Here is a 14,368-nt window from a genome sequence, read left to right on the forward strand (position 1 = left end):
AGTACAATATTTGCTCTCTTAGATGGAACTTCAAAATGAAACTTGTTAATTTTTTGTCTTTGTTAATTACTTAAAAATTAAGCTTTGAAGGGGCCTATGAAGGTTTCTTTGCATTTAAGAGTATCTTATGGATGGCTCATTAAACTGGTTGAGAAATCCAATATTCAGTCACTAAAGTAACTAAGGATATTTAAAAAAAAACAAACTATTCTTGTATTAATAATAAACTCAGGGTCTGGCTTGCCTTAGAATACCTCCAATGTTCTCTCCCCAAAAGATATGATGATCTCTTAATCTATTAACTTTGCCAAGAGTACAGATTTCCAGACAAACTACCAACAAGTGGCTGCTGTATACCCAGTCTCTATAATGAAATGGCTATCTGAAACTCTGAGAGTCCTGACCACCTAACTCTTTCTAGTACCCAGAGAACAGAATGTTTTTATTTCAAACATTTCATAATGACTTCTTAAATAGATCATACTTAATACTGCACTGTAATTCAGCAACACCCTCAAACTGGAAAGAAGTTTGTGGACCTAATCTATCATATTCTAAGCTGAATCAAACCTCTCAGCCTTTTAAAGTTTTTCTGCTTCCTCCCTTGTCAGACCGTTAGCCATCACTTTCTCCTCCACTCTCATCTGATGTCTTATTAATAGCAACTTTCTTCTTCTCTAATTTGCTACTTTCAATCTGTTCTGAGCTGGAGAATTAAATACTACCCATGTTTTTATGTACTCAATAGATAGTGCATTTACTGTGTACTTACTGTTTTAGGTACTATGCCAGATACAATGTCCCCTTCTCAGGTGGCTTCCATTTTAAAATTATGTAAGTATTACGGTAAAATATGGGAAAAAGGAGTTGAACGAAAGTCTGAGGGGTTCTCCCATGAGCCAAGTACACTCTTCCTGGACTTTATGTTATTTTGAGAACTCTAAGACCATCTCTGCTAACAAATGAAGTTTCTAAGAAGCTGAGTTCTAAACAAATATGTTACTATAACATTCCAATTTTACTGCGATCTATTACTAAGCTTGAAAAGAATGCCTCATCCAGCCATCTGTGGACAACACCAATGGCAAATTAGGGATCTATCTTCAGTGTTAAAGCGATTGAAAAGAAAACATACGTTATAGTTGTGATTCTCCCTGAGTCCCCTCCTCCTCCCCCCGTGTTTCCTTCAATTTCCACGAGAAATAATGCAGAAATAAGGTAGAAATAATGTATAGTGCTTGGATTCAGTTGCCCTTTACTTTCAACCTGGAGGAATTATCTCAGAATCTTTCAATGCCCTCGTTCTAAAAGTCCCAGAGAAGACAGGGCCTTTTATGGACAACGGCTTCTGGGAACACTCGGGTAACTGGTTTCTTCAAGTTGTAGAGCGCTACCCTAACGTCTGCGAACACGGTTTACGGGTTTTCACACAAATCTAGGTGCAAATTCAAATGGACAGTTAATGGAAGGAATAAACACCAATTCCCAGGCATTTTTTGACCGAGGCCGCAGCCAGGAATAGCTGCGTGGAGAAACGGTCAACAGAGCCCTTCATCGCCAAAGTGTGACACTTTGTGGGCAGTTCAACTGTGCACCCATGGAAGGCGGGGGTCGCTCAATAACCATCAGCCTGGAAGCGAAAAGAGGTTAGGAGAACACTGAAACCTCTCCAAGAAGCGAGGCGTGGCGACGAGGAGGCGCGCGCCGCCCCTCTCTCCGTACCTTGTGGGCACCAGGCCCCGTGCCGCGGGCTGCGTGGACTACCGAGAAGTCGATGACCCCTCTCAGGTCTACGGTCCCGGGGCGGCTCTGCCGGTAGAAGCGGAAAAGCTTCCGAAAGGCGTCCTCCCCAGGCTCCGCCGCCAGCGTCGCCACAGGCCCCACGGCCGCCGCCATCTTCCCCATCTCCCCCATCTCGCTGCCCGGCCTCCTTTGACCCGGAAGCTGATTTCCGTGCTCCGGATCAGGCAGGCTCTTCCGGGGTCGTGACCTCAGGTCACTGGCGGTCCCTCATTGTGAAGATGACGGCTTCGGCAGCGAGGGCCGCAGTAGCACTGCGTACGAATATCCGCCGGCCGGTTGCGTTTGTCAGAAAAATTCCGTGGACCGCGGCCTCGAGTGAGTTGGAGATGTAGTAGGGGCGGAAGTTTTAGGTCTAAGCAATCCCGAAAAACCTTGCTTTCTGCGGAGCACTTAAATCAGCGTGGTGGTTGGATTAAGGCGGCTAAGTATGCTCCTGAGCAAACCAGTGAGTAGAAAGAAATTTTGTTTGCAATTAGCCGTTTAGGGATGCCCCTTGAGCTTTGGGGGCACGTATTCACGGTCTCTGGCCTTTCGGAGTTTAAAGGTTTAATTACTTGGAAATTTCAGACGAAGGATTTAGAAGGAGTTATTTTGATTGCGGGGTGGAGGATGGATTCAAAGTGGCAAGAAGTAGTTTCAGTGATTTAGCTCAAAGGTGAGGATTTCAGGGTAGTGGTAGAAGGAAGAGTCAGATTCACTTATGTTAACCAAACAAAATCGACAGATGGCTTGAATGGGGGAAGAGTACGGATGGGGGAAAGGGTGGAATGACTTTCAGGTTTTTAGTGTTGGTGAATTTCGTGATTAGAATGTAGGAGAAGCAGATCGAAAGAAGATGAGGAGTAAAGTTTAAATGTGTTTAGTTTGAAAAACCTGTGAGGTCTCCGTTAGTTGGACAGAGGACGGTGTGTATCGACGGAGAAATGCACTTTGAAACCGTACTCCTTGGGTTAGAATTCCAGCTTGGCCATTTGGTAGTTGTGTAACCTGACTAACGGAAGTAACTGGGGAAAAGGGCTCACTACCGTGCCTCAGTTTCATCATCTATAAAATGGAGTCAATAATAACTTCCTCCTAGGATTGTTGATTGGATTAAATGAATTTATATGTAAACTGCTTAGACTTGTGCTCAATACAGAGTAAGTACTCAATAAATGATAGTTGTTTTCATGATTACAAAAATTGAAGCTCATGGGAGAGGCCTAGGCTGGAGATACAGGGCTGGGAGTAATCAGTACTGAAATCTCTCACCAACATTAATTTTTGTCAGCTGCAGTTTTGAGTTAAGGTTTTTACATATGCTTACAAAAATTTAAAAATCCATGGTCACTTTTGCAGATATTCATGTATCAGGTCAGCTCCCTTAAACAAGGAATGGAATGAGTGTAGGTAGTAGAATGGGAAATAGATCAGTTTGTGCCCCACCTTCTCAGACCACACCCAGCAGAATGTCTTGCTTAGGCCCTGTGAAACTGGAAAGGCCGAGGGGTTTCTGCAAGCATCTTGCAGATGCGTTTCCAGACCATAATGGACTTGCTCAAGATCCTCAAAGAGTGTATAAAATACGACTTTGACTACAGTCTCTCTCAGTTCATTCATTCAGCAAATGTTTAAGGAGTATCTGTTATGTGGTAGGCATTGTTCTTGGTGCTTGCAGCTGTTCTTCCATAACAGTTGTAGGTAATTTGGGAAAAGGGTTACTTTCTAGAGCTAGTTTGTTTTGGAAGTGAATGTTTTCTAGAACTTTTTTTTTTTTTTTTAATTAAATTTATTTATTTATTTATTTATGGCTGTGTTGGGTCTTCGTTTCTGTGCGAGGGCTTTCTCTAGTTGCGGCAAGCGGGGGCCACTCTTCATCGCGGTGTGCGGGCCTCTCACTGTCGCGGCCTCTCTTGTTGCAGAGCACAGGCTCCAGGCACGCAGGCTCAGTAATTTGTGGCTCACGGGCCTAGTTACTCCTTGGCATGTGGGATCTTCCCAGACCAGGGCTCGAACCCATGTCCCCTGCAGTAGCAGGCAGATTCTCAACCACTGCGCCACCAAGGAAGCCCTGTTTTCTAGAACTTTTAATGCCTGGTTTAAAACTATTTTGTTTATCCTCCAGTAATATGTTCTGTGTGAGAGCCTGATCTTGCCAACTGGTTTGATCAACTATTAGAGCACTTCAGAAATTTAGCCCCTGTGGCTGGTTGAAGGATTACTGGACATTTATTTATTCATTCAGCAAATATTGCCCTGTTGTTTATCAATCACTGTGGACATAGTGGACTCAACACTTGGCAAGCTTATGGTATAGTGGTGGGGGTGAGGAGACTTACAAACAACAAATATAGGCAGTTTTTGAACCAGTGAGGTTTAGATGAACTAGGGTGGTGAAACAGGTAACATGAAATGTAAATCAGTGAAAGTACAAGCACTGTAGTACAGAAGAGAAAGCGATCCTGTAGTTTTGTGTTTTTTTTTTCAAATTTAAAGTGTGATTTTTAATAGATCCTGTGTTGAGGGGGTAAATTTTAAAAACACATTTAGGAAACAATTTGGAAATTTAAAATATATACTGGTGTTACCAAGTCCAAGCTTGTGCTCCTCACTAAACGACAGGCCAGTAAATTGAGAGATGAGTTGTTGGGTGGGGCAAAGAATAGCAGCTTTATTCGGAAAGCCAACAGACCAAGAAGATGGTGGACTAGTGTTCCAAAGAAACACCTTCCCTGAGTTAAAATTCAGGCTTCTTTTATACTGAAAGGGAAGCGGGTAAAGACCTGGTTCCAGCCAGACTCCGGAGTTGATGTGTTAATTTCTTCTTTGGTACAGCCATTCACCGGTGGGCCTGGTCAGGACATTTCCTATAAGCTAAACAAAGGTATTTTAGCTTAACACTCATTACCAGGGAGGCAGGGTTCCCAGAGATGGGCCATTATGTATAATTTAAGCTTTATAGGCAACATCCCTTTAGTGATTAACTTGTAATAGAATACAAAAGTTCTTCTCTGTTACACTGGGAGTTAGATGAAATTAGGAAATTATCATTGACTTGTAAGTGTGATAATGATATTGTGGCTATAAATTATGTCTTTATTCCTAGGACAGGAGTGCTGAAGTATTGAGAGACGTAATGGGACTGATGTGTGTATCTTACTTAAAAATGTTTTTGAAAAACTACATATATATGCATGCATATAGATATGTGTATATGACAGAGTGTTAAGAATGACTGAATTTAGATTGTAGGTGGATTTGTGCATCTCTGCTTGCAGCCAGTATGTGTAGATGTCACTACCTAATTCAGGAAGCAATTTTTTGAAGACTCCTCACTGTTTAACTGCTACACCTCAGGGAAGAGGATCTATGTTCATTTTGTGGGGTCTCTCCTCTGGCCATGCCCAATGATCACATCAATCTCCAGAGGACGGTTCAGCTTCCTATCTATGCTTCCCAGAGCTGTTAATTTGTTCTTGGTAGAGATGGACAAATTAATGTATTGTTTCTTCTTTTACTTCCTGTTCTTAGAGAACGAATTTAAATAAGTGACTCTTTGTCCTATATTGAGGTTAACATCTAGTTTCTCTATGGATCCACTGGTGTGTTGTAACGTAGTATTGTGGGTCATCACCTTTACTACTCCCAACTTTAGCACAACTACTCACACACTACACACTCACATCCCTGAAGGTCTGTGTATGCCTCAGTTTGACTCTACTAGGTGAACAATGCTTATTTTGAACTATTCTGCCTGCTGCTGCCTGCTAGCTAAAAGGTCTTCAGTATTTTCAGTGTTTCAGTATTTTAAGGTTAGGCTGCTGATTTGCATCGACAACAGAAAACAGTAGTTAGGAGAAGGAGCAGCTGATAGGCTCAGCAAGAGTTGCAGGCCAGTAAAGGCTGTTTCACAGGGGCAAGGGAAGGGTCTCTTCACAGCACAAGTCGGGCTGATGCAGTGAGGCTGCTCAGTAACCTCCTGGGAAACCAGGGGCAGTGGGCACACACCTGAAGGCTGCAGGCAGTTTGGGCAGAGTGAGGAGAAGCACGAACGCTCAGCTTCGGGGCCAAAAGGAAACCGGGAACCCTGCTGCCATCTGCGCAGCCATCCGGTCAGGGACACGCGGTACCCACTTACCCAAGTCCGGGTGGGGAGCCACGCGGCGGGGAGGAGGCCAGCGGCGGCCAGGTGGGATCCGGTAGGGATTCAGCAGAAGCTCTGGGGGAGGTGGGCTCCAAAGGTGTGCAGCAAGCCCTGAAGCTGCCGGCGCCCTCCGTGTCCCCCTCAACGAGATACACCTGGGCGCGCAGCCAGAGCGCTGGAGACATTGGGGAAGCTGTGAGGCCTCAGCTGCATGCATACGGCCAAGTTTGTTGGACACCTTCGAGTCTCCAGGCCTGGTGAACTACACTGGGGGTGAACCACTGCTGCGCGGTTAAATTTGAGCCTGGGCTCCTGCAAACCTGTGAGTTCTGGTTTGCAGCTGCAGGCTGTGCAGGAAAAAGTAGCACCCACACTTCCTCGTCCCAGTCTCGCGCTTCACGCTCTTCCTGGGCGCCGAGAGCATCATGACGTACTGATCCCGCACCCACCCGGCCCTGCACAGCTTCTGCAGCAGGTGCGGGGTGCAGAGTTTCCACACGTTAGTCTCTCACCCCAGAGTTTACGTCGTCACCCTGCACTTCCTGGAGGCGGGCATGCTGATCATGTAGTTTTTGATCTTTAAAATAATCTACTATTCATCTTTGAGGCCTCACAGGGCTAGTATGTTGTCTTGTTTTGCAGTAGAAGCCCAATAAAATCTGTGAATGTTTTTGGCCTGGATCTTGAAGGATAGATACAATTTAGGCAAAAGGAGATTGGATTACTGACATGTTAAAGGGAAAGAACAGCAGGCAAAGACAGGAATCCACGGGACAGATACACAGATTTTCATTTGTTGTACTAGAAAGTAACTATGGGCATGCAATGGGAAGTAAGGCAGGAAGGATAGGTAGGGTCGACTCAACAAATTTTATTAAGAGTAACAACGATTTAACCTAATGTAAACTGTAAATTATGAAAGGCAAGTAAATTGAGATTTTATTTGGAAATCTCTAATATAGCTAACAACATGCTGTACTGTAATTGTTTTTCTGTCTTGTGTGTAATCTTCTCAGGGATTATAATCCATGCGTTTAGCACAGTACCTGGTGTGGTGAAGACACTCAGTATTTGCTGGGGATGAGATTACAGTCAACTCAGCAATTTATCTGTCCATGTTCCCACCCCATCACCTCCCCAAATCTAGTACATTACAATTTTATAATCAATACCATAGCTGTTTCCTAGATCTTAAGGCTTCAAGGGAATACAAAGTAACTCCTGTTCACAAGAAGTTTGGGAGCTCTAGGAGCCCTTTTGGTTTCTGTGTCAATCTAGGATGGAGGATACAAAATTAACAACTCTTAATAGTTTTCTCTTCTTATACAGGTGAACTGAGAGAACACTTTTCACAGTTTGGCCATGTACGAAAGTGCACTGTTCCTTTTGTGAGTATTTTTTAAAAAAGTAATAATGTTATCCTGTAATTCTTGATTTTTTTGTGTGAAAGCATTATCAATTTATAGAATTTGTAATGAAGTGAAGCTGTTCAGTCTTTGTTGATTAAATTATGGGTGATAGTGGTTTAAAAAAATAAATCTTATCCTAGGTATTTGAGGTATTTGTGTTAGTTTTTTATTGTTGCATAAAATTATCACAAAGTTAATGGCTCAAAACAACACACATACATTATCTCACAGTTTGTACAGATCAGGAGTCCAGGCATAGCTTTGCTGGGTCCTCTGTTCAGAGGTTCACGTAGCTGCAATCCAGGTGTCAGCTGGAGCTGCAGTCTCATCAGAGGCTCAACTGGGAAAGATTGATTTCCAAGCTCCCTTAGGTTGTTGGTAGAATTAGTCTTTCAGCTGTAGGACTGGGGTGTCTGCTATCTTGCTGGCTTTCAGCTGGAGGCTGCTCTCAGCTCCTAGGAACTGCCTGCAGTTCCTTGTTACCCAGCTTCTCTCCCATGTGGCAGCTTGCTTCAAAGTCAGCAAGGGAGTTTCTCTGGTCTAGTCCCAACATGGCAGCTTGCTTCAAAGTCAGCAAGGGAGTTTCTCTGGTCTGGTAAGACAGTTTTATAATGTAGTCTTTGGAGTGACACCCCATCATCCTTACTATATAACCTGATCAAGGGAGCAATAGCCCATCACTTTTGCTATATTCTTATGGTTAGAAGCGTGTCATAGGCCTTGCCCACATTCAAGGGGAGAGATTATACAGGGTCAACATGGTGGGACACATGGAGATCTTGGGGCTGTTTTGGAATTTTGTCTATTACAGTGTTGTAATAAGGACTTCAGAGAGTAGAGGATAATTTTATCATAAAACTAACTGGTGGAGAATATTTTAACCTTCATCCTCATTGAGTTGAGTGCTTTTTGTGTGTGTTTATATTTGTTACATTTTCATTGCCTCCTCATGAGGGTTTAGAAATCAATCTATAGGGAATTACCTGGTGGTCCAGTGGTAAGGACTCTGTGCTGTCACTGTGGAGGGCGTGGGTTCAATCCCTGGTGGGGGAACTAAGATCCCACAAGCCTTGGGGTGTGGCATAAATAAGTAAATAAGTTAAAAAAAAAATGTAATGGAGTCCTTTAATTCCAAAAAAAAGTCTTAAAAAAAAAGAAATCAATCTACAGATTTGTTGTTGTACTTTATCCTGGGCTATATTTTTCTGTGGACTTTCTAGATTACTGTTTTTTGGGGTGTGTGACGTGAGTACACAGAGAGTTTACACATACTTCACTAAAACTGCTTTTTTCCTCATGGCACTGAAAAGGCTGTGGTAAAGTATCAACTTAAAGCAACTTAAATTCTTAATGCTTGGTTTAATGTTACTTGGCTTCCAAAGATCTAACAGATTATGCATATCCAGTGCTAGTAAAGGTGTAGGGAAACTGGGACTGAAATTGTTGAGAAGTTAACTGATACCTTCACTGAAGGGTAATTTGGCAAAATCTATTAACAATAAGAATTTGCCTTTGCTTTGATCTAGCAGTTCCATTTCTAGGAATTTATTTTACAGAAATGTGAGGTCAAGAATGTTCAAAACAGCATTGTTTAATAATATTGTAATTGGAAAGAACCTAAGTGTTCATCAGTGGGGTTGGTTAAATAGATACTAATTCATTGATACAGTGGGATTTATAGTTGATTAAAAAAATGAGGCATGTGTATTACAGACATGAAAATCTATAAGCATAAAAAATAGTTTTAAAAGTATATGAAATTTGTATTTTTTGAAGAGCATTTAAAAAAAAGTTTCTTGGGAATTCCCTGGCGGTCCAGTGGTTAGGACTCTGTGCTTCTACGGCAGGGGGCAAGGGTTCGATCCCTAGTGGGGGAACCAAGATCCCGCATGCCACCGGCCAAAAAATAAATAAATAAATAAAAATATTAAAAAATAAAAAAAGTTTCTCCAAAAGGTAACATTTTTCTTGGTTGCCATTTCCCTGTTAAAAGAATTTAGGACCTGGAGTTAACAGATTTTAGATTTAAACATGAGAAGGTTTTGATTCTTGGGAAAATTAAGTAATGTGTAACAGGAAGAAAATTTGTTTCTAGTAACAAGTTCATTGTACTCAAGTTAGAAATCCAGGTTCCAATTTTAGATACATAGTATCTAAATTTTAGCACAGAAATGTTAATGCCTTTACAAATGGAAATGGCCCAGTGGAGTAGAGTGCTTTAGAAATCATCATGAGGTAAGGAGTGAATCACTGGGACATTAACAGAAACTTTTCCTGTGTTCTAGGTTAATACTTACAAACTTACCTTCCAGGTATATGGGGGCAATTTCCAAGAATGTGTTTTTGGGGGCAGAGCACAACATAACTTTGTAACAAGACTGATGATGTACACTGAGTGAATAGACATCTTGGCATTTTTTACATAGAAGGGCTGGAGGGCTGGGCAGGGTACGTCTAAGCACACTAGAATCTCTGATGTATAAGACATATAGAATCTGATGTATAGGTTGAATGATAAGCACTCTGTCTTTTGCACAAGGGAAGTAGCAGAACTGCTTAAATTAACCAGAAGTCTAGAACTAGGTAAATAAGGGTAACTTTTTTTTCCTTTTTCATTAGGAGCATGTGATGATTAATGGTGGTAGTTGTGATGAGGGTGGTTAGTCTCAGAAATTACTAGAAATGCACCTAGGTTTTAAGGGTTAATTTTCTAGTTTCTAGAAGTGAAGAAGTTAGAAACAGGAAGAGTACTTCTTTATGTGATCAAAATTTCGCTTGACTATTGCTGTTAATGGTTTATATCTAGAATGACACAGAAAGCTCTTTACTCATATTTTATTTCTCCAGTGGCAGTAGAAAAGCAGAGAGTGTTATGATTAACAGAGATTAAGCTGTGGGTAAATAGGAGAGTATTTGTATTAAAGCAGGGTTTTTGATATTTATTAAAATGTCTTTTACTCCATTTTGGCAGATGAAAAAGTTGGTAGTTTGATTTGGAACTCCTGGAAACTTTCTCAAGTTCATGATTATTAATCTCTTCCTAAATTTTGAATTTTTAGGACAAAGAGACTGGCTTTCACAGAGGTATGGGTTGGATTCAATTTTCTTCAGAAGAAGAACTTCACAATGCACTACAACAGGAAAATCATGTTATTGATGGAGTAAAGGTAAATATTTTTCTATATCATGTCATGAGCTTTCTGTATATCAGTTAAATAGGTCAGAAGTGTGAAATGACAGGGACTTTGCAAGATTTGTAACTTAATGTTTATTAAAGAATGGTGGTGGTGGGAGAGTGCCCAGTTCTAAAAGGTCTGGAAAGGGAAGTACAAGAAGACACTTCTTTAATGGTTAGCAAGGTATATGCAACACAGAACAGTGGAAACAGCAGGGAGACCCTGGTTGAAATCCTGGCTTTTCTACTTACTATGTGACCTTGGGCCAGACTGATTTACAATTTTTAATTGAAGTTCAGAGAGTCTTAAGTACAAGGAACAAATAACATACTTTGACTTCCTGGTGCTGACTCCCTAATAAAACAACAGTTTTCAGTTTTAATGTTTTTGCAGACATTGCCTTTCCTTACAGTGCTTATGTGATTTTCTTTTTTTTTCCCCCAGCTCCATGTTCAAGCTCAAAAACCCAAAGCTTTGCAAGGGGACCAAACATCTGATGAAGAGTAAGGTTTTTGAGACCATCACTGCCTATTAAATAAAGTAAACAAAACTGGAAATTTTGTCTAAATGTTTTTATTGGAAACAGATAGCTGCACCAAGCAAGAGCTTACTTTCCCCACTCCAAATTAAAATAGAGCACAACAGGGGCAAACATCATTTGGCAGGACAGTTCCAATATGTGAACATCCTTCTTTCTACGCACTGTGGTTGGGGTAACTTTATTTATAAGCAGTCATTCTTAGACAAAATATTAACCCCAAAGTACTAATGTCACTCGAAAGGAAGTGGCCTTAATTTCATGTGTGGGGTAGTATGTTCTATAAATGCCAAAAGGTGGGAGAAGCACAAACACAACCCACTCTAAAAAAACTAAATAATTCAAAGTAGAATTTTTCTATCCCCCCCCCCCTTTCTCCTATAATAAAAAGTAGTGCTGGGCTCTGACACCCAGATTTAGTTTTTATCCTGGCCATTTACAAAGTGTTCCCCCATATGACTTGCATCATTAGGGTTATGAATAACAGTTCATTCACTCTGAAGAAAGTATCTACTCCTTTCTCCTCTTCTTGCCTTCATGCTCATGTTCCTTGGGGCGGCTGCTATCTGAGGGTCTTTTAGAGCCACCGTGCTGTTTGGCTTCTTCCAAAAATTTGTCCAAACCAAAAGGATCCTCCTCAAACTGAACTGGTCCTTCTCGGCCTCTTTGTCTACGGTCTGAACCAGAAAACTCCTTATCGGGAACAAATCTAGGGAAAAAGAGAAACGACCATGAACTACTTTGTTTTCACTGGTGCAGACATAAACTAAACTGTCTGCCTTGGTACCTGTTAGTCTTTATTCTGGCTTCTAGGTCATCACCATACATGTCCTTGTCCAGATTTTTACTGGGCCTGTAAATATTCTGGGCCATATCTTTACCACCTCTCCAGGCTTGATCATAAACATTGTAAATTTCATCTTCTCCACCTGCAAAACCACTGTCCATACCCTGTGGAAAAATAGAGGATGTTAAAAATGTACATGTTATTATTTATTAAAAGTTGAATCTGATTACATTCTTGTGAAGAGTAAAAACCCTTGCTCATTTATAGCTCACATTTTCAACAATCTGAACTGCAAATAAAAAGGTCATTAAAGGGGCTTCCCTGGTGGCGCAGTGGTTGAGAATCTGCCTGCCAATGCAGGGGACACGGGTTCAAGCCCTGGTCTGGGAAGATCCCACATGCCACGGAGCAACTGGGTCCGTGAGCCACAATGGCTGAGCCTGCGCGTCGAGCCTGTGCTCCGCAACAAGAGAGGCCGCGATGGTGAGAGGCCCGCGCACCGCGATGAAGAGTGGTCCCCACTTGCCGCAACTAGAGAGAGCCCTCACGCAGAAACAAAGACTCAACACAATCATAAATAAATAAATAAATAAATAAAAGAACGTGAATTTAAAAAAAAAAAAAAAAAAAAAAGGTCATTAAAGAATGGTCACAAAGTCCATTAACTTTTGTTCATACCACCTTTGGGTTCTCAGATTAAATATGGTATTCATTAACAACTGACTGCTTTGGCGTAGTGGTCTTTAAAATTGGAGGATACTAGTATGTTAATTTCCTTTTCCCTGAGGATTGGTATTCATATCAACACTTAATATATGCTATTTCTAGACTCTTTGTACCTTGGATTGGTTGAAGAGCCTTTGGTCATACTGAACGTCATTGGAAGTCCGAGGATTGGGCACACCAAGAGCAATGACTTCACTGATATCTCGATTTTCATTTCTCTGCAGTTTCGACCTGTTTTGAAATACCATGCCACAAACTGAAAATTCTTCACAAACAAGTTGAATTTCCACTTAAATACAACCGATATCAGAAGCAGAGTAAATATGTACATTCACACCTTGTGAATATATATATTCCTTGATAATGCATAACGAGGATGGCAGCTCTTAAAGCATTTCAGATACATGATTATAAGAGATAGGGTTTTACAGTTAAGCCTTCCTGATAGCAGAAAAGAACTGCTAAGAGACTCTTTTTTTTTCTTTGAGATAAAATTGGTGTATAACATTTTATAAGTTTCAGGACTACGACATAATTCGGCATCTGGACGCCTACACAGAGTGACCATCACCAGAAGTCTAGATACTGTCCATCACCATACACCTGACCTTCAGCCACTTCACCAATCCCTCAATCCCCTTCCCCTCTGGTAACCACCAATCTGTTTTCTGTATCTATGAGTTTGATTTTGTTTTGTTTGGTCATTTTGTTCTGTTTTTGTAGACTTCACATGAGTGAAATCACACAGTATTTTTCTTTCTCTGACTTGTCTCACTTGGCATAATACCAAGGTTCATCCATGTTGTCACAAATGGCAGGATTTCATTTTTATGCCTGAGTTGTATTCTAGTGTACACACACATGCCCCAGATCATCTTTATCCATTCATCTGTTGCTGGGCACTTAGGTTGCTTCCATATCTTGGCTATTGTAAATAATGCTGCAGTGAACACAGGGATGCATATTCTGTTTTGAATTCGTGTTTTTGTATTCTTCAGATAAATGCCCAGAAGTGGAATAGCTGGATCATATGGTAGTTCTATTCTTAATTTTTTGAGGAATCTCCATAGTGTTTTCCATACTGACTGCACCAATTTATATTCCCACAAACAGTGCATGAGGGTTCTCTTTTCTCCACATCCTCTCCAATGCTTGCTATTTCTTGTCTTTATGCTAAGAGCCATTCTAACAGGTGTGTGGTTTTAATTTGCATTTCCCTAATAATTAGTGATGTTATCTTTTCATGTGCCTGTTGACCATCTGCATGTCTTCTTTGCAAAAATGTCTATCCAGATCCTCTGCCAAGTTAATTGGGTTTGTTTTTTTGTTGTTGAGTTGTATGAGTTCTTTATATATTCTAGATATTAATCCTTTGTTGGATAAATGATTTGCAAGTATCTTCTCCCATTCAGTAGGTTGCCTTTTCGTTTTGATGATGGTTTCCTTCACCGTGCAGAAGTTTTTAGTTTAATATAGTCCCATTTATTTATTTTTCCTTTTGTTTCCTTTGCCTTTAGAGTCAGATTCACAAAAAACATTGCTAAGACCAATGTCAAAGAGCTTATTACTACCAGTGTGTTCTTCGAGGAATTTTATGGTTTAAGGTCTTACATTCAAATCCTTAATTCATTTTGAGTTAATTTTTGTGCATGGTGTAAGACAGTGGTCTAGTTTCATTCTTTTGCCTGTAGCTGTCCAGTTTTTCCAATACCATTTACTGAAGAGACTGTCCTTTCTCAAAAGAATCATTCTTGATATGGAAGTCTTTAATACAAGCAATCACCTTGTAATGCATGCTAAGATATG

At 40.9% G+C, this 14,368-nt stretch overlaps 3 protein-coding genes across 6 annotated transcripts in view; 1 reads left to right on the forward strand and 2 right to left on the reverse strand.

Annotated features, from left to right (window-relative positions):
- ALKBH1 (alkB homolog 1, histone H2A dioxygenase) overlaps window positions 1–1,991 on the reverse strand; it is a 37,843-nt gene extending 35,852 nt beyond the window's left edge. The window contains exon 1 of one of the 3 annotated variants that reach the window (XM_036841866.1): window positions 1,723–1,991. In XM_036841866.1, coding sequence (XP_036697761.1) covers window positions 1,723–1,914 — 192 coding nt within the window. In that variant the 5' untranslated portion in view covers window positions 1,915–1,991. The remainder of the gene's footprint in view (window positions 1–1,722) is intronic. The other 2 variants (XM_036841867.1, XM_036841864.1) reach the window with 2 other exon arrangements.
- LOC118889767 (SRA stem-loop interacting RNA binding protein) lies at window positions 1,966–11,068 on the forward strand. Of its 2 annotated transcripts, none has more exons than XM_036841869.1 (4): window positions 1,966–2,118; window positions 7,256–7,314; window positions 10,395–10,502; window positions 10,956–11,068. In XM_036841869.1, the coding sequence occupies exons 1-4, from the start codon at window positions 2,022–2,024 to the stop codon at window positions 11,016–11,018; spliced, it is 327 nt and encodes a 108-aa protein (XP_036697764.1). In that variant the 5' UTR covers window positions 1,966–2,021; the 3' UTR covers window positions 11,019–11,068. The 2 variants fall into 2 exon arrangements, with proteins under 2 accessions (XP_036697764.1, XP_036697763.1); XM_036841868.1 differs by having other exon boundaries at window positions 1,972–2,118; window positions 7,238–7,314.
- SNW1 (SNW domain containing 1) overlaps window positions 11,069–14,368 on the reverse strand; it is a 35,269-nt gene continuing 31,969 nt past the window's right edge. Inside the window, exons 12-14 of the mRNA XM_036841863.1 lie at window positions 12,676–12,793; window positions 11,837–12,000; window positions 11,069–11,758 (exon numbers count right to left, since the gene is read on the reverse strand). Coding sequence (XP_036697758.1) covers window positions 11,560–11,758; window positions 11,837–12,000; window positions 12,676–12,793 — 481 coding nt within the window. The 3' untranslated portion in view covers window positions 11,069–11,559. The remainder of the gene's footprint in view (window positions 11,759–11,836; window positions 12,001–12,675; window positions 12,794–14,368) is intronic.

This window comes from Balaenoptera musculus, chromosome 2 (assembly GCF_009873245.2).
Source record: "Balaenoptera musculus isolate JJ_BM4_2016_0621 chromosome 2, mBalMus1.pri.v3, whole genome shotgun sequence".
In the NCBI taxonomy this organism is placed as follows: Eukaryota; Metazoa; Chordata; class Mammalia; order Artiodactyla; family Balaenopteridae; genus Balaenoptera; species Balaenoptera musculus.